Here is an 18,534-nt window from a genome sequence, read left to right as displayed (position 1 = left end):
AGGACCGGCACTCGATGGCCGGAAGCGGAAGTTGGGAGAGGGTACTTCCGGGGCGCCGACGTGGAGGGTCGGCGAGGCGGCGGCTGGGGGTGTAGCTGGGATGTTGACTAAATTCGAGACCAAATCGGCTCGGGTGAAAGGTAGCCGTAGGGCTGTGCGGTGCGGGGAGATCTGGTGGAGTTTGTCTCTCATCTCTGTGTGTGTGTGTCATCTCTCTCTGTGTCTCCGTAGGGCTCAGCTTCCACCCCAAGAGGCCGTGGATCCTCACCAGCCTACATAATGGCGTCATCCAGCTGTGGGACTATCGCATGTGCACCCTTATCGACAAGTTCGACGAGCACGATGGTCAGTGGTAGGGAGGGATGGAACTGCTGTGGCCTGTAGGGTGGCCCTGGCCCTCAGTCCTGAGGAGCTGTGTGATGTACCCTGCGTTTCATTGCAGCCTCTTTGCTGGTCTCTGAATGCTTCTTTCGTGTGTGTGAAGTGAGGCTGTCGTTTTGTTTCAAGTGTAAAAGCAAACTTGTCAATGAGTGAGCAAGAAGTCAGGGTGCTTTGCAGTGTGTTTCTGCTGTTGTGCCGGTAGACTTGAATGGGTTTAAGAGTGAGATGTCAGATTTCAATTTGGGTTTTTGTTGCTTTGAATTTTTTTTATCAAAAGAAGAAATGGAGAGTGTGAATTGCATGCTTTGAGTGATACGAGGGTCAGCTCCAGCTGTTGTTTGCCGTATCCAACCTGTTCTTCCTTTTTGTAGGACCTGTGCGAGGTATTGATTTTCACAAGCAGCAGCCTCTGTTTGTTTCTGGAGGTGATGACTATAAAATAAAGGTAATGTTTATTGCTTTAGCAATTCTTATTTCAAAGAACACCGCCCAAGGGAGGGAATTGCTCTGGAGTTATGCTCCATCTGTTTCAGAAGGATTAGTGATAATCACAGCAAATTGAAGTTTATTTGAGACTTGCATTAGAAATGTTTTAAAATGGAGGAAGGTTGCTTGTAGGTAAACTAGAATACCAAGATTTCAGCCTGTTGTGAGAAAGTACAAAAAAAAAAAGTCTAGTAAGTCACAGATATAGCCTGATTGTTCTGCTTTTGTGTTGCACAGGTCTGGAATTACAAACTGCGCCGCTGTCTTTTCACTCTGCTTGGGCATTTGGATTACATCCGCACCACCTTCTTCCATCATGTAAGCAGCTTTACTACTGAAGTACATACCTCAATTTGTGGCCTTCCTTTATGGAAGGGAATTTGTCTTTTGATGCCCCAGATGGGAATATTGAAGTTGTGCTGGAGCTAATAGTATGAGTGTGCAGGTATGGTGGTGATGTCTAGAGTTGTAAGAGGCATAAACTCTCTCTCCTAGATCTTAAGTAAAATAAAATTAAAAAAAGGTTGGCAATTGAAAAATATTCTATGGGAGGGTTTGTATGGGATGTGCATTTATGTCACATGTGAAATACTTTGACTTTTTAGGAATATCCGTGGATCTTGAGTGCTTCTGATGATCAGACCATTCGGGTTTGGAACTGGCAGTCCAGAACTTGTGTCTGGTAAAAATCCATAGAGGCTTTAAAAAGTAACTGTGGAATTTGGGGGCGAGCTATTTTAATTTGTTCTCAAGCAGAAAGAGTTATTGATTTTTCAAACTGTGTACAGTTAAAGGAATAGAACTGACATGAAGAGCAGATCAGTTACGAATGCTCTGTCTGAAGAATGGCATTTCTGTTCTAGGTGTTGCCAGTCACATTTTTCATTGTCCCTTTTAGAACCTAGGTGGTTGTTGTTGTTAGTAATTAAAATGCATGTTGATATATCCTATGTTTAAATGATATTTTCTGTCCTTTTTGTTGTAGTGTGCTGACAGGACACAACCACTATGTGATGTGTGCCCAGTTTCACCCCTCTGAGGACCTGGTAGTGTCAGCCAGCTTGGATCAGACTGTACGCGTTTGGGATATTTCTGGTGAGCTGCCCAGGTCAAAGGGGTGTCCTGTGGCAAAGCCCACTTCAGAACTGCAATTGCTGAAAGCCATACAAGGCAGATTCAGATCTGAGAGCAGAAAAGTAGCCTGTTGGCTGAAAGAACCTCAGGCAGAAAACTAGAGAAATTCTGTATTGATGGGGATCTGTTTCCCTCAATTTCCATGAAGTTGTAGGATGCTGTAGGGGAACTGTAAGGTCAGGGCTTGAACTGGTGATTGAGCACCTGTAATGGGACTTGACTAGCCCAGGGAGTACAAATTATGTGCATCTGACCAGAAGGGGTGGACCCTTACAGGGCTAGCCACTGAAGGGAGAGCATCTCTTGGACCTAAGCTGCTTCTGAGGAGGAGTGTTATATGACCAGAGAGCTCCTTCACCTGTTGGGTGAATTCTCCTCTTTTTCTGTATGTGACTATTGGCCTACCTGTGAGTATTTTGCCTCATGTCACCAAGAACCTGTCAGAATTCTGTTTCTTCTTGAACAGAACAGGTGCTGACTCAAAGTAACTGTTGGGGGCTCACCTAGTCCAACTTTTAGTTGGAGCCAAGGCTTTTGCAACAGTAGATGAGGCTAGCTGTAGCTTTGTACAACCAAAAAAACTCTAAGAATCTGATTTTACAGCCAACATAGGTAACAAATATTGGTATCAGCATAGAGGTATTATTATCAGTTGATTAACTTCGTTGTTCCAGGTTTGTAGGAGAAATTTTAGAAATTTCTGGGTTGCCTTAGCCCTTTGAAAAACTAAGTCATTTGTTCTGAAAGAAAAACAAAAGTCCTCTCTGCTGCACAATGAACAAAGGCTTTTTTGGTAGCTTAGTTGTGGGTGGTGACAGGAAGCTGTATCTTCAGCATCCAGTTTGCTTCTCTTCTATAAAATGAAGTGTTGCTTGGAGATCAGAGAAGAGTCACAAGTCAAAACTCCAGAGTACTTTGATAATCCTAGCTGTTCTTCAGGTTATACCTGGACCACAAGATCTCACTTAAAAATATGATCCATCACTGAAAAGCCAGATGTACAGATTAGGTGGAAATAGGACTGGTGGAAGGCAGGCAGGGACAGTGTGGTGGTGTGCCAGTGGAAATTATTCTAGGGACAGACTGTGGCCCTTTATCTAACCTGCCGCTCTCGCCATTGCAGTTTTGGTTGGGCATGCTGCAGTATTTGTGGTACACACTCAGACATGGCCAGCTGTGTCAACAGTAGGGACTGGGGACAGGATATCCTGGTTATTTAAAACCTGTCACCCTCTCTGTACTGCCAGCATGGAGAATTTAACAGCTATCCTGCTAGTAAGCTTTGTTGCTGCATTCTCCCACACACTCTCTCAGTAGAGTTCCAGCTGCCAAATTGGTTTGGAGATGGTACAGAGCCTTTTTTTTTTTCCCCCTCAGCTGATATATGATGAGAGGTTTTAGAGACAGGCTGAATTATTGACTCAGCTGTTGCTCCAGTCAGACACAACACTGCAAGAATATTAGTGTGTGTGTGTGTGGGGGGGAAATGTGGATAGATGAGAAGCAGATTAAAAATCCAACTTGCTTTTTCCCTCAAAAAAAAAAGTTTCTTTTTCTCCAGAATGACTTCTCCTTGGCAGGGTTCTGTTCTGTAGCATTCCAGTGGAAATGGTTATTTCTGTGGTTTTTTTTTTTTTTATGCATAAAATCCTAGTCATAAAGAACTCCACTTAAGAATGCTGCTGGAGCCTGCTGCATCTGCTGATTATCAGTGGATTTAGTGCTCCTTGGTTTGAACCCTGCCGATAAAGGATCTTCAGTGTAAAACAAATATGCTGGAGGTTGAAGTCTATTTCCTGCTTATCTCCTGAGAGAGACTGTGTGAATGCAGCAAGAATAAGCTTGCATATAAAAATGCATGAATATTTGTGTTGTATTATTTACCAGTGCTGTGGAATGAAGTTCTTGCTCTTGTGGCTGATACTAACCAACAGAAACTACAAAACACAACCTTCTGTTTTTCTGTCTCTTCTTAAGTATTAACCAGCAAGGAGGTTGTTAGTGGTCGTATCCTCATCAGAGTTTTTTTGTGTGTGCTGCAACACTGTGCACCAATTCCTGTTGAACCATCATCTTGGTTGGCAAATACTGAAGTGTGTTGCTTGGCAGGAAAATTCCACTGAATGCAGGAGTGGCCAGAATGCACCTAAGCCCAACAATGAAAGAGTCAGCAGCCAACAGCCTTCTTTAGTTCCCATCTTAGTAGGTTTCTGACCTTTACGTATAAGGCCTGAATTGTGAGGAAGAGAACAGAGCGTAAGAATCTTTCAAAGGACCATCTTTGGGTCAGAGTTGTCTAACACATCGTGTGCTCCAGAAAATGAATCACAGGGATGTTCTGATGTCTTGCTGTTTTCTTTTTTATTCTCACTTAACTTCTGACTTACAATTCTCAGTATGTTGCCCTTTTTCTCTAGTGATTTTAGTAACTGTTCTTCTGAGTGCTTGTGTGCATGTTCAGCTGAGTTTCCCCTTGAGCTATTTTTTCTGAACAGCTGTCCTCAGAATGCATAAGATCTGCCTTTCTGCTGCAAGTCCCTTCTCTGTCCCTGCTCCCTTCTCAGAGCAACACAGAGCAGTGTTCTGTGAGTGTCCTGCCTTTCCTTGATTTGTGCAGTCACACCAGAAATTTTCCACTCATGTTCCAGTCCCGTTTCACTGGCTTGTGAAAGGCTCAAGTATTTTCTCTTGTGAAAGTCCTTTATTTCTTCACTTGCTTCCCCCAAATTATATATGTTTTACTCCTCCTTTCTGGGGCAGTTTGTGTTGGCTTTATAGAAGCTTCCACTCAGCTGTTCAAGTTCATCATTGTTATTTGGATCACCTGTGTGTGTTCCTCACCCACTGTGCTGAGCATTTGTTCTTTGCTGTGAGACACTGCTTTACGTGGTGACTTCATCAGACTAACAGTGCTGAAGAGTCTGAGCTTTTGAGCTGCTGATCCACAAGGAGTATAGGAATCAGAATTGCAAATGGCGAAATTGCCAAGTACTTTTATATTTAAAAGCTTATTTTGAGGTTTTGTTTGTGTGTTATGTGTAGTCTTTTCCCTTGTACTGTTGAGAGGCTGTTTTCAATTCTTACTTTCCCTGCTGCATTCCATCGGGTTTAAGAAAGGATTGCTTGATCAGGTCTTTTTCAACTTGGAAAATTTAATGTTTTCCAGAACTAGGAGAAGGCTTTTCCATAGCTTTAGCTCCTGAAAATATCTTGTGTCCAGGCAGGCTGTCCAAGTGTGTTATTATGAGGTCATCCATGGGGCATGGATGAAAGTCTCCTGAAAGCTGCAAGCACAGGTTGGTGAAGAGGTGAGAGGAAGAGGAGTTGGAATCCTTTGAGATGCTTCAATCTGTGTCCTGGTGAGCTGAGGCAGTATGTGCTGTACTGCATTGCAGACTTCATTTTTATCATGCCTCATCTGAGCTTACGCTTTTGGAGGGAGTAGGAGGATGTTCTGGATATTTCTCACCCGCTTTGAAGGTCTCTCTTTGCACCTGAATGTGTCTAAAGGGCAAGGGGGAGCCCTCAACTTGTTGCAACGTTAGGAATCTTGTCTCTGATATAATTTTTGCTTCTTCCACTCCTGCTTCTCTTTCCTGCTTGTTCTACAAGGCTTAAGGAAGAAGAACCTGTCCCCTGGAGCTGTGGAGTCGGATGTCAGGGGGATAACTGGGGTGGATTTGTTTGGGACAACAGATGCAGTTGTGAAGCACGTTCTTGAGGTAAGTGTGTGCACTGTGCAGTCTTTTCAAATCTGTATGATCCATGATGTGACATCCTCTAAGAGAAGAAAAAAAGACTTAAACTACTGAATTTGGCTCTGCAGAATTTTGTGCTTTAAGAACTTAAAAATACTGAAGTCTGGAGGTGTTTGCACTCTAACCAAACTAGTGCTGTTGTCTCTGTATGGTTAAAAGCTCCATTAAATAGCAGAAATTATTACCTTGTGTTGCTGGAAGCAGCAGAGGAGATTATGGTAGAGACAACAATGGCTTGTTTAAAGCTAGGAAGTAGTGCTGCTCTGTAGCCTTGCTCTACTGATGAAGAATGGTATCTGCAGAGCTTATCACTGTGGGCAAAGTCTATGTAAGCACTTAGTGTGAGCAGCATGACACACAAAGAGTGAGAGCTGTGTCTTGGCAAGCCTGGCTGCAGTCTTGTCTTTACTCTTCAGTCACAAAACTGCTTCAAGTGATTTTTCTGTTATCTTTTAGGGCCATGATCGTGGAGTGAACTGGGCTGCCTTCCATCCCACAATGCCACTGATCGTGTCAGGAGCTGATGATCGACAAGTGAAGATCTGGAGGATGAATGGTGAGTGGATTTTCCCTGAAGGGAACCCATAGGGATAAGGGTGATAAGAGCTGACATTTGTTTGAACATCTGTAGGCTGAACCTGAAAGGAAATTATGCTTTGGAAGCACATCTTTATGATGCAGTGGTAAATAATCCCAAGCAGCTTAACTTTTGCAATCTGAAGAGGGCTCAGTTCCTTAGTAAACACTTCTAGCATCTTTTGATTTGCATGCACTGCTGAGCAGTGGTTTGTTGGAACAGAAAAAATCCACTCTGAAGATGTGCCCGTGGAATAAGAAAGGGAAATGATTCCAGAATCAGAAGCCCTCCACCACAAATGGATGTGCTTTTGCTAGCAGTTAAAGATCACAAATGTAAATTGCAGAGAATGGTCTAGTAATTAGCAGATACAGCCCACTTCATTAACATGCTTGCTGTACATCTGCTATCCAATGTGTTTAAGTGTTGTTTTTCTCCTTTTTTTTTTTTTAAACTTCTGCTTAGAATCGAAGGCCTGGGAGGTTGACACTTGCAGGGGGCATTACAACAATGTCTCGTGTGCTGTCTTTCACCCTCGGCAGGAGCTGATCCTCAGCAATTCAGAGGACAAAAGCATCCGTGTCTGGGATATGTCGAAACGGTTAGTGTGTGGCAAGTGTCTGATTCATCTGTGATAGGGAGGATTTTACATGTATGAGAGGCCCACAGTTCTTAGAGAAACTGAAGTCTAGTAGTTCATCTATTCTAGTATTTGGTAACTTCTGAGAGAGAAATGTTTTTCGTGTTCTGTCCATTTGAGATGCATGTTACGAGCAGAGCTTTTAATTTAAAATCAAGTGGGAGAGTGCTGACCTATCCACTGATATTGCTGCTGTAAATATTTTAAATGGGAACATATTCTTTGCCAAAAAGGCTGTGAATACAACATTTTGAACTCTGTGGACTCCTAGTTCTGAATGCTAGGGATGAGATGAAGCTCAGATCTTCATTTTTTGGGAACTAGTGCCTACAGTGAAGTTTTACATTCTTTGTTCCTTGTCTTGCACATTCAGCACGGGTGTCCAGACCTTCCGCCGTGATCACGATCGCTTTTGGGTGTTGGCTGCTCATCCCAATCTCAACCTCTTTGCTGCAGGTAAAAAAAAAAAAAAAAAAAGGCAACAAAGAAAAACCTTACTCAGTGTCTGGCAGGATGCTTGAAAGTGTCTTCCTTATAGGAACTCTGTGAATCAAGGATTTACTTTTCCTTAGCGCGCTTTGTAGAACATGCTGATGTGCAGATGTGTCTATTAAATGTCCTGGAGTGAAAACAGCCTTATTTAAATTCACATAACATCTGAAAGCATCGTGTGGAATGCAGTCTCATTGTTTCAGCTGCTGTTTAATACTAGAGGAACTTAACTAGTGAATGATCTGAGGCTGAGGGCTGGGACTAATCCAAGGGGAGCTGTGCTGGGCTAATCACACTTAGTGAGATGTGTGACAGCAAGGGAAAATGTTTCTAGAAGGATGTCAGCTCTTAGGTCTGAGGAAATTTAAATGGATGGGAACAACGAGGGGAGGAAAATGATATCCTTGTTGGCTCTTTCTTTGTTTGAAGGGCTGGGTTTTCTCATCCTCAGCAGTGAGAGAACCCAGAGGATTTAATTCACATTTGACCTCTTCTGTGCCTTTTCCCAGGCCATGATGGTGGTATGATTGTGTTCAAACTGGAGCGTGAGCGTCCTGCTTATGCAGTGCATGGGAATATGCTGTATTATGTGAAGGACCGATTCCTCCGCCAGCTTGACTTTAACAGTTCAAAAGATGTTGCTGTCATGCAGCTGCGCAGGTAAGAGATGAGTGCTCAGAGTTAAAGAGCCCTCACAGGTGTCCTGAACCCCTTGGTAGTTCTTCTTACAAATGGATTGTTTTGTACCATGTTATTCATATAACTTTGGTTCAGCCAGTTCTGTCAGATGAACTTACAGAGCCTGCAGGAAGTGTTTTTAGATCAGTTGTGCATAGATAAAAGCTCTTCTGGTTGCTAGTTTTAAGTTTTCAGTAGTTCAAATTGAAATGTCAGCTCTTCCACTTACAAAATGCTGATATATTCTGCATTTCCAGGAAGTGTTTCCAGGTGGTTCAGGAAATTAATAAAAACGTTTTTATTTCTTTAAATAAACCAAAACCAAAAAAATGTTCACTAGAAGACAGCTGTTTTAGAAATAATTGTAGTTCACTGTAACTTCAATTTGTGTCTTCTCTGCAGTGGTTCCAAGTTCCCTGTGTTCAACATGTCATACAACCCAGCTGAGAATGCTGTCCTTCTCTGCACAGTAAGTCAAGTTTGGCTTTATAACGTGCTAAAGAACTTTTCACATGGCTGTGAATGGCAGTTCTGTGAAATCCTATCTCAGAATATTTTTTCTCCCCACTTTTGCAGAGAGCAAGCAACTTGGAGAATAGCACTTATGACCTATACACCATTCCCAAAGATGCAGACTCCCAGAATCCAGATGGTAAGCATGTCTTCACATCAGTGTGTGTGTTGCTGAGTAGCTGTTCCCTTTTCTCTCCAACTGTGCTATATGTAAAAAGAGAAGTCTCATTTCTGTCAGCCTCTCATTAGATTCTTTCTCCATGTTTCCCACTGTCCCTGCAGCACACATCATTTGGCAGGCTTCCTGCTTACTATATCACACTACACTGACTTGAAAAATTCATGCTCATCCCAAACTTTTACTGCTACAAATATATATTTTATAATTTTGTTATTAGGAACTTTCCATTCTCCCTTTTGACACAGCAGGCAGCATTCCTGGCTTGTCAGCAGAGATGGGTTGTAACCAGATATATTTTGTTTGAAGAGGTTTTACACTCCGAAAAGTGGCTGTAAAAGTGACAGTGCCAGGATGCCAGTACTCATTCTTCCTCTCAGCAAATTTCACATCAGTTTTGTGCAATTTACAAGTCAAAACATGATTTAGGAGAACAAAAAATTTCTTTCTCCTAACTACAAATTCCATTTGGGATCTGAAACTCCAGCTGGTTCCTCTTGCCTCTGTCCTGGCAGTAAGGATCTTGAAATGAGTGGGAGTGATGAATGAGTGAGACTGGAATTCAGCTCCCTTGTTCACAGATGTCCTGATTTCTATGGATGAAGGGAAGATTTCTTTACTGAGCAGGTATATTTGGGGAGAGAAGGGAGATTTTCAGTAACTTTATACAGATTAAATGTTACTGAGTGTATTTCAGATATTTATTTTGACTGAGTTGGTCAGAGCTTGCTTGTCTGGGGACACCCAGCTTGCCTCCATTTTAGGGAGGAAAGGGGTTCTTCCAGATGAAGTTGTGTCTAGGCCTCAAGAAAACTAAGTACGTTTTTAAGGCATCTTCAGGAGCAGCATGGAATTCTACTGATGGATAAATATCTTGTATAACAAACTGCTGTGTATGCAAACTTCTCATCATCTCTCTGGTCTTGGATGTAGGTATTTAACACATCCTTAAGCTGTATTCCTCTTAGGGAAGAAGTATTTCTCTTAATGAGATATTGATTTATTTTTTCTTTCTTTAGCAAAACAGCATCAGCTCTCACCTCTCTTCCAGTTCCCTGCCCCTCTTCCAGAAGCCTTCTCCACACCCCAGACATCCTGCAGCATGGTTCTTTATGCACGCCTGACATGCAGAGCGCTGTATTTATATTAGCATTTTAAAACTGAGAGAACAGCTGCGTGCTGGGGAGAGTGCAGCCTTTCTCCTCCAGCTCGTTATGTCAGTTTGCAGGGGGGTGTAGAAGAGAGAAGGGGGGTGTTGTACATTGAAGCCGGGACCCTCGCTGCTTGCATGGTTTGGCTGGTGAGGCTTTGCTCGTTAGCTTGACAGACGGTGCTGTCGCCCAGGATGGCTGCTCCAGCGCCAAGCAGTGGCATTGGCTGCACAGCCTGCCACTTGTCTTGTGCCTTGGCTGCAGAGAGGGGCTGGCGCTGGCCACGCTGTGATCTGAAAGGACATCGGGGGAGGAAATGAGTCTTGCGAATAGCCTCAGGTTAAACATGAATTAGCAGGAAGCGGTTCCAACAGCCAAGATGGGATCAAACAAGACTGAGTAATGTGTTGCCATAAGAGCCTGCCAGAGGTTTTATTCACTGCCTGTGTCTTTCTCTCCCCAGCCCCTGAAGGGAAGCGCTCCTCAGGGCTAACAGCTGTGTGGGTAGCTCGTAACCGCTTCGCAGTCCTGGATCGCATGCATTCGGTAAGGGGACAGGCTTAATAGGGTCATCTTTTCAAGGGGAGTATTGTCATCTGGAAATACACAAATGGATATGGGAGGAGTCTGGCTTAACAGCATTATTAGAGATCCGAGTGGATTGGCAAGGAGCTCTCAGCAGAGTGGGCTGCAGGTAGAGGTGAAGAAATATAATGCGGTGAAAATGTAGTGAGTTGAAATATTATTTAATTTCTTATGGCAAATGCTGGCTCTGTTGCTGGAAGCCTGCTACAGCAGGTGGTTCACGTATGACAGCTGACCAGAGCAGGACAGTGAAACAACTCTGGTTGCTTTCACAGTGTGGAAGTAATGCAGTGGTGAAAAAGCAGGTTGGGTTTCTTTATACCAGTCTTTGTTCTCTTATGTGGAATGTAATAAGAGAAAGAGGGGGGAAAAGAACAGTCATGGAAAATCTTGTGGAAGACCATGTGTTTTGTTTTGCATCTTGATGCTGAGCTAAAATTTTGGGCTAAAATAATCCTAGATTTCTTCATTGAATCCTCCTAACTGCTGCGTGTTGTTACATTTTTCTCTCGTCAAATGGCAGATCCTCATCAAAAACTTGAAGAATGAGATCACAAAGAAGGTTCAGGTGCCGAACTGTGATGAGATTTTCTATGCTGGCACAGGGAACCTGTTACTGAGAGACGCAGACTCCATCACCCTCTTTGACGTGCAGCAGAAGCGGTAAGATCCAGTCTGCTGGGAGAAGTTTTAATATTGTAATCCTGTTGGCTTGAGTCCTCTGGGGACGAGTAATAGCTATTAATGCACTCCAGAATTCAGCATCAGCTGCAGGCTGCATCAGTCTGATCCAAACCATGGCTAACAACTGTTAGGAAGAGCAGAGTGCAAACATAGCCAAGGTGTAATTTATGCTGCAGGCATTATGCCATTGATCACAGGGAGATGCGTGCCATACCCTTGTAAATTCTGTGACTGTAGAATTGGGTGCTGTAAAAGTGCAAAGAAATCAAAAATCCAGGCTCAATCAAGCTAAGCTTGCCCAATGCCTTGTCCCTTAGGTTTTATATCTGTTCAAAATGCTCTTAAAATTGCAACATGATAGCAGGCTTGTGCTGGTTATGTGTTGCTAGCCACAAAGAAACAGACTAGGAATACTGTTTTAACTCTTTAATGTCAGTGTTGTCTTTTTTCCAGGACTCTGGCTTCAGTGAAGATCTCCAAGGTGAAATATGTCATCTGGTCAGCTGACATGTCCCACGTAGCTCTGCTGGCTAAGCATGGTAAGCAGGCAGGGCTGCAGTGTTTCACCTGGATCCTAGGGCATGCTTGTTCCTTCCTTAGTTGGAGCATGATCTGCTTCCGTAACTGCTCAGAGCTCTGGCTAGCAGTGAGTCTGGAGACAGATTCACAGTGGGGCCCTTCCACTTTGTCTTCTTTAGCAAAATCTTATAGGACACAGGCTTTCCTTTGTTCCTCAGAGTATTCAGCTAGTCTCTCTTTCACAAAATAAGGGCAGATGGTGATTTCATAGTGATTGCCATCATCTCCTTAATATCTGATTGTGATTACAGTCAATATCTCTGAGGCTGTGGAGGAGAGAAGCTATAATTCAGAAGCAGATACTTAACAGAGGCAACTGTATCTCTTTTTGTTTCTTTTCTTGTCACCAGCCATCATGATCTGCAACAGAAAGCTGGAATCACTGTGTAACATCCATGAAAACATCCGTGTTAAGAGTGGTGCCTGGGATGAAAGTGGTGTTTTCATCTATACCACCAGCAACCACATCAAATATGCTGTCACCACAGGGTGGGTGTGGGGGTCACACGTCAAGTCCTTGAAATGATTGACCTTGCACCATGGTGATTTTTTTTTTGGGGGGCAGACACTAAAGCTGGTGCTGCTGTAATTGTGCTTTTAGTACAGTGTGGGTGTTCCCTAAGACAGAGCTAAAAGTCTTCATTTCTGTTTGGTTGCTTACCTTGTGCGCTGGAGTTTTACTGCTGGATTGGTTGGCTGCACTGTTTGTCTGACTGGAGCTTGCTTCTATAATACAGGCTAAAATAATAATGTAGTGAGCTTCCTTTGAGGTAGGAGATGTGGCTGCACAGATGTGTTGGTGTGTTTCTCACACGTGTACTGTGTTGGCATAGGGATCATGGCATCATCCGCACGCTGGACCTGCCTATCTACGTTACTCGTGTGAAGGGGAACAATGTGTACTGCCTGGACAGAGAATGTCGCCCCAGGGTCCTCACCATTGATCCCACAGAGTTCAAATTCAAGCTGGCACTGATCAACAGAAAGTATGATGAGGTGAGGAGGCATGAGAAACTCTACAGTGTTTCTTGATTGTGGCCTGAAGGTTAAGGAATGTGCCTTGCAAGTGGCCTTGTCAGCATGACTGCCTGGGTGTTTTCTTTGCAGGTGCTGCACATGGTGAGGAATGCTAAGCTTGTGGGTCAGTCCATCATTGCCTACCTGCAGAAAAAGGGTTATCCTGAGGTGGCCCTGCACTTTGTCAAGGATGAGAAGACCCGTTTCAGTCTGGCACTGGAATGTGGCAACATTGAGGTGAGATGGTGGGTAGTGCTGTGAGAACGATGTGTCTTTGGGTCATTGCTTCCTTGTAATCTTGTTTTTTACATCATGAGTATTGTCTGCAGAGAACTGCAGTGGTTTTTCTGGGGGGCAGAGAATTGAGCTCAAGTCTTGTGCGTTAAGCATTTCCTTCGGATTTGTTGTTGGTAACCACATCGGTTCTCTTGTTAGATTGCTCTGGAGGCAGCTAAGGCTCTGGATGACAAGAATTGCTGGGAAAAACTGGGAGAAGTGGCACTACTGCAGGGAAATCACCAGATTGTGGAGATGTGCTACCAGCGCACCAAGAACTTTGATAGGCTCTCGTTCCTCTATCTTATCACTGGCAACCTGGAGAAGCTTCGGAAGATGATGAAGATAGGTGAGTGCAAAAGTGAATGAGATGAGGAGCTGAGCATCATTCCCAGAGAAAATTGCAGCAGCACAGAGAAGGCCAAGAAGAGCAGTTATTGTGACTGACTCTTTTTGTTTTGGTTTAGCTGAGATCCGTAAAGATATGAGTGGCCACTACCAGAATGCCTTGTATCTAGGAGATGTGGCAGAGAGAGTGAGGATCCTGAAGAACTGTGGACAAAGTAAGTAATAGCAGATTAATGTGTTTCTCTCTGGCTTAGGGTGGAGCTGGAGAGTCTTTTTGGAATGACCACTGATTTTGGGGGAGAGATGAAAAATGGAACTAGGCAGATAGAAAGCTGATGTGAGTGGTCTTTCTTCTCCAGACAGCAAAGGGCATGCATTCATGTTAGTTATATCTGATTTCAGAGTCCCTGGCCTATCTCACAGCTGCAACTCATGGTCTGGATGAAGAAGCTGAAAACTTGAAGGAAACATTTGATCCTGAAAAGGAAACGGTCAGCAACTTGATTAATGCTGGAGTTTGGGATGATTGACAGTGGAATCAGATGTTAATTTGACCAGTTTGGCAGCTCCTTTCCTGGGAGTGGGGGATACCACCTTCTTTCCAATCACCACTTCTCAATTGTGCTGCTTGGTGATGGGTAGGTCCAAAGATGGAGACTTCCCTTATGTGTTTTTTCTCTTCCTTTCCAGATTCCAGACATTGATCCCAATGCAAAACTACTGCAGCCTCCTGCTCCTGTCATGCCTCTAGATACCAACTGGCCATTGCTGACTGTCTCCAAGGGGTTCTTTGAAGGAACAATTGCTAGCAAAGGTATTTATTATACATGGAAGGCTGTATTAAGTTAAAATATGCAGAGCAGATATGTTTGTTTCTATGCCTTCTGAGGTATTGCTGTTAAGCCACAGATTTGTTGTTACTACAGGTAACAAATCTATGGATTTTTGGAATTCAGAGTTAGTATTTATACTGTCCTTGGCAAATCTAAAAAATCTTTGTCTTTTTAACATGAGTTTTGGCAATTATTTTCTTAATTCCTGACTCGGTCAGAGATGAGTAAACAAATAACCCTGTCCTTCTTTTAGGCAAAGGGGGTGCCTTGGCTGCTGACATAGATATTGACAATGTTGGTACTGAAGGCTGGGGAGAAGATGCAGAACTACAGCTCGATGAAGGTGAGTGAATATTTCTTAGAAGTGAAAAGCATGTGTCTGAGTAAGAGCTAACTGCTTCTTCCCCCCCTCCCCTGCACAGATGGCTTTGTGGATGCTGGAGAAGGCTTTGGAGAGGAAGGTCTGGGTAAAGGGCAGGAAGAAGGAGGTGGATGGGAAGTTGAAGAAGACTTGGATCTTCCTCCTGAACTGGTAGGGAGATTTTCTTAATCATTGATGCTTTTGGGAGGCTTCTCATATAGCCCAGTTGTAGTGAATTGGGAGGCAGTGGCAGCTTGGGTTTGGATGGGGAGGGAGAATACTGATCTGGGATTCATCAGGAGCTTGGTCTCTACAGCTGTGGCCACTTCTGATTTCATCTGGGTGCTGGGAACTAATCTCTACTCTGTGTTGTTCCCCCAGGATGTCCCTGCTGGTCCCGCAGGAGGAGCAGAAGATGGCTTCTTTGTGCCACCCACCAAGGGCACCAGCCCAGCTCAGGTAATATCACAAGTCTTTCATTTTTTTTCAGAAACTTTCTACTTCGATGCTGCTTCATTTTCTTCTTCCAGATTTAGTCATTACTAACGTTTATGTGTGCACAGCACAGGAGCATGTGAAGGGAATTAAGGGTGGTGAGTGTGTGTATATGCACAGTTCCTCTTGTATGATTTTCCCTTCCATTCTTGCAGGTGTGGTGTAACAATTCACAGCTTCCTGTTGACCACATTCTGGCAGGTTCCTTTGAGACAGCAATGAGAGTAAGTTACACCTGGAGTTTTGGGGGCTGGGGAAGAAATATGCCCTTGTCTCCTTCTGTTTTTGTCTCTGATGCACCCTGAAGCTTTGTTCTATGAATCATTCTGTACGTTTCTTTCTCTGGATGTAAATTAAGAGTGTCTGTGAACCAGAGTGATGTCTATGCAGCTTCCTTATGCTTCTGGACAACTCAGTACATCAGTGTATCCCTTTCAGCTTCTCCATGACCAGGTGGGAGTAACAAACTTTGGACCCTATAAGCAGCTGTTCCTGCAGACCTATGCCCGTGGCCGTACGACCTACCAAGCTCTGCCATGTCTGCCTACCATGTATGGCTACCCACATCGTAACTGGTAAGCAACTGGGTTAGCTCCTCTCCTGTGCTCTTTTCCTGTTGCCATATATCCATGAGTATTCACCAGTTGTAGCCTGAATTAACCCTTGGTTAGATGTCCCAACCTTCAGACTAGTTTTGTCAGAGGTAGAACATCTGAAGAAGCACAGGTGTGTATTTTTATTGCGATGGTGGGAAGCTGCTGTAGAAAAATGTCAGACTTTTCCAGCCTGTGTTAATGTAGTGAGCTTGGCGTTGAGGGTGGCAACTGTGGAAGTTGTGTTGTTTGTGCTGTGCTAATGGCCAAGATAAACAGCACAGCTCTAGGCCACGATGCTGCTAAGTTGTAGCCGTGTAATGCTGGTGTGTAATTTCTGGCCTCTATGTTACTCCTGTTTGTACCCCATCCCTTTTGTGGTGCCTCCAGGAAAGAAGCTGGCTTGAAGAATGCTCTCCCAGCTGTTGGGCTGAAGCTCAATGACCTGATTCAGCGCTTACAGCTGTGTTACCAGCTCACAACAGCTGGCAAGTTTGAGGAGGCTGTGGAGAAGTTCCGCTCCATCTTGCTGAGTGTGCCCTTGCTGGTGGTGGACAATAAACAAGAGATTGCTGAGGTGAGGGGCAGACCTCTTCTGACCATTGTCAGTGTGGCCATAGGGTTGGAGGCCAAATGCCTGATTGTCTCCTTTTCTCAAAGGCCCAGCAGCTGATAGCCATTTGTCGGGAGTATATTGTAGGACTCTCAATGGAGATCGAGCGGAAGAAGCTGCCCAAGGAGACCTTGGAGCACCAGAAGCGAATCTGTGAGGTACAGAAACTGAATTTCCTCATTGGGTGTCAGAAATAGCCTTTAGGTTTAAAAAAAAAAACAAAAACAAAACAAAAGTATTAGGAGAATCCTGTGTTTGGCCATTTCTTGCCTTTTAAAACAGATGGCAATGATGAACTGGGGGAGGTTGGTGTGTTTCCTGAGTCATTTTCAGGGCATCCAGTTATTTGTGGGGTTGGTAGTGATTGTATCCTTTCTTTTCCTCCTTCTCCCTGATGCAGATGGCTGCCTATTTCACCCACTCCAACCTGCAGCCTGTCCACATGATCTTGGTACTGCGCACTGCTCTCAACCTCTTCTTCAAACTCAAAAACTTCAAGACAGCTGCTACTTTTGCTCGTCGGCTGCTGGAGCTGGGTCCAAAGCCTGAGGTGGCCCAGCAGGTATGTCTGTGGTGCACAGCCTGAAATATTTCTTGTGGCAGATTCTGTTTGGTTTGCTTTCTAGTTGCCCCTCTTATTGATGCGGTTGCTTTTTGCAGACCCGCAAGATCTTGTCAGCATGTGAGAAGAATCCCACCGACACCTACCAGCTCAACTATGACATGCACAACCCCTTTGACATCTGTGCTGCCTCTTACCGACCCATCTATCGTGGCAAGCCTGTGGAGAAGTGTCCACTCAGTGGAGCTTGCTACTGCCCTGAGTTTCAGGGGCAGATCTGCCGTGTCACAACAGTAAGGGAGTTTCTATTGCCACTCACTTCTACCTAGCCTGTGTTTTCCTTGAGAATTCCTCTCCAGTAGCTTTCTCCTTGCTCCCTCTAAACCTGAGTTGGGTTTTGGATCAAGTTGGAGGGCAGAGGACTTGACCTTTGAGGTGGAGCAGTTTAGGAATTACAAAATACAATGTAGCTTAGATGCTGTCTTCAGGGCCTGCCATGGCAGGAATCAGCAGAGTTCATTATGAGAACAATCCAGGCTCTCAGTGCTGCATATGGGGTTGGGCTATTCTGTTACTTTTAAGCATTAATCATCACCCTTTCATTCCTCAGGTGACAGAGATTGGCAAAGATGTCATTGGGCTGCGGATCAGCCCCCTCCAGTTCCGCTGAGGTGTGAGACCAGAGGGAGATGGCCCTGTTTCACAGCACGATGTGGAAACTTCCACCTCCCACTGTTCCAGCTTCCAGTCATATCCCTTCACTGTAGCTGTATCTATGCTGTGTCTTAACTGCTCTTCCCCACCCAGGAATGCTGTAGTGAGGCTCTCTGCTGCTTCTAAGTAGTAATAACTTGGAATCCCCTTTCAGATCCAGCTAATGTTGTGTTTGTGTACCGTTGCTTCCAGTCACATCTTTTCCAGAGTGTATAATGTGGCTCTTGCTGAGACCTATATATTACAGTGGACTCAATAGGAGCTGTTCAAGAGGCACTGCTTGCCTCTCACACTCTTTAATGTTGGTCTCGTTAAAGATCCTGTAGCACATGGATGGCAGAAGCAGCTGAGCCTGACTTGTAGAAGCTGGCACTGTCTGGAACTGGGGCCAGCACAGCACTCTCAGAAGTGACTGGAGAGCAGCTCAGCACCCAAGTGCTTGTGTTGACTCTTTGTTTTGTTGTCCTAGCAGCATTTCTCTGCATAATCTGCCTCTAACATGAATAAAGTGAATTGACTGCCTTGATCTTCCTGTTCTGTAGCTTAGCTCTTAGATACCATGTTATACTTCCTCTTTCCATGTCACCCACCCCACCCCTTTGTGTTGTTAGGCTGCCAGGTAACAATTTTCTCTATTTCCAAAAAATAGATAATACAATACTGAAATAATCATGCTGGCAGGAGTTGCTTCTGCTAATTCTTAGTGTGTAACTGCAGCTGCCTGTGCTCCAGCTATCTTCATGCTCATTACCTCATGCCCTTGTACCAGTTGGTGTTGCTGTGCTTTCCTCATGGTAAGCAGCAGACTGGAGGATCATCCTTGTTGGGCAGATTGCACTTTGGAGCAGAGATGAGTGAGAACACGTGTTCTTGCATCAGCAGAGAG

At 44.3% G+C, this 18,534-nt stretch overlaps 1 protein-coding gene across 1 annotated transcript; it reads left to right on the top strand.

The window, feature by feature from the left end:
* The first annotated feature begins 7 nt into the window (after nt 1–7).
* On the top strand, nt 8–18,174 carry COPA (coat protein complex I subunit alpha). The gene is made up of 33 exons (XM_031606333.2): nt 8–140; nt 232–345; nt 753–826; nt 1,105–1,185; nt 1,473–1,549; nt 1,853–1,962; nt 5,614–5,723; nt 6,216–6,315; nt 6,802–6,937; nt 7,350–7,432; nt 7,978–8,128; nt 8,549–8,615; nt 8,723–8,798; nt 10,452–10,534; nt 11,097–11,236; nt 11,711–11,796; nt 12,187–12,325; nt 12,670–12,832; nt 12,944–13,090; nt 13,289–13,478; nt 13,597–13,692; nt 13,880–13,968; nt 14,168–14,291; nt 14,564–14,653; nt 14,733–14,842; nt 15,053–15,130; nt 15,322–15,390; nt 15,605–15,741; nt 16,150–16,336; nt 16,420–16,530; nt 16,773–16,934; nt 17,033–17,227; nt 17,545–18,174. Exons 1-33 carry the CDS (start codon nt 101–103, stop codon nt 17,602–17,604), a joined length of 3,675 nt encoding a protein of 1,224 aa, XP_031462193.1. The 5' UTR covers nt 8–100; the 3' UTR covers nt 17,605–18,174.
* The last annotated feature ends 360 nt before the right edge of the window (nt 18,175–18,534 follow it).

The sequence above is a fragment of the Phasianus colchicus genome, chromosome 30 (assembly GCF_987193195.1).
Source record: "Phasianus colchicus chromosome 30, bPhaCol1.hap1.1, whole genome shotgun sequence".
Classification (NCBI taxonomy): Eukaryota; Metazoa; Chordata; class Aves; order Galliformes; family Phasianidae; genus Phasianus; species Phasianus colchicus.
Note: the sequence above shows the minus strand (reverse complement) of the source record. Positions and strands in the feature narration are given on the sequence as shown.

What these genes read in the sequence shown, in the direction of transcription:
- COPA (XM_031606333.2), top strand. Translation starts at nt 101, where the DNA reads ATGTTGACTAAATTCGAGACCAAATCGGCTCGGGTGAAAG. An exon ending in TCTCAACCTCTTTGCTGCAG is followed by an intron (nt 7,433 to 7,977) that starts GTAAAAAAAAAA and finishes GCCTTTTCCCAG; the next exon opens with GCCATGATGGTGGTATGATT. An exon ending in ACCAGAAGCGAATCTGTGAG is followed by an intron (nt 16,531 to 16,772) that starts GTACAGAAACTG and finishes TCCCTGATGCAG; the next exon opens with ATGGCTGCCTATTTCACCCA.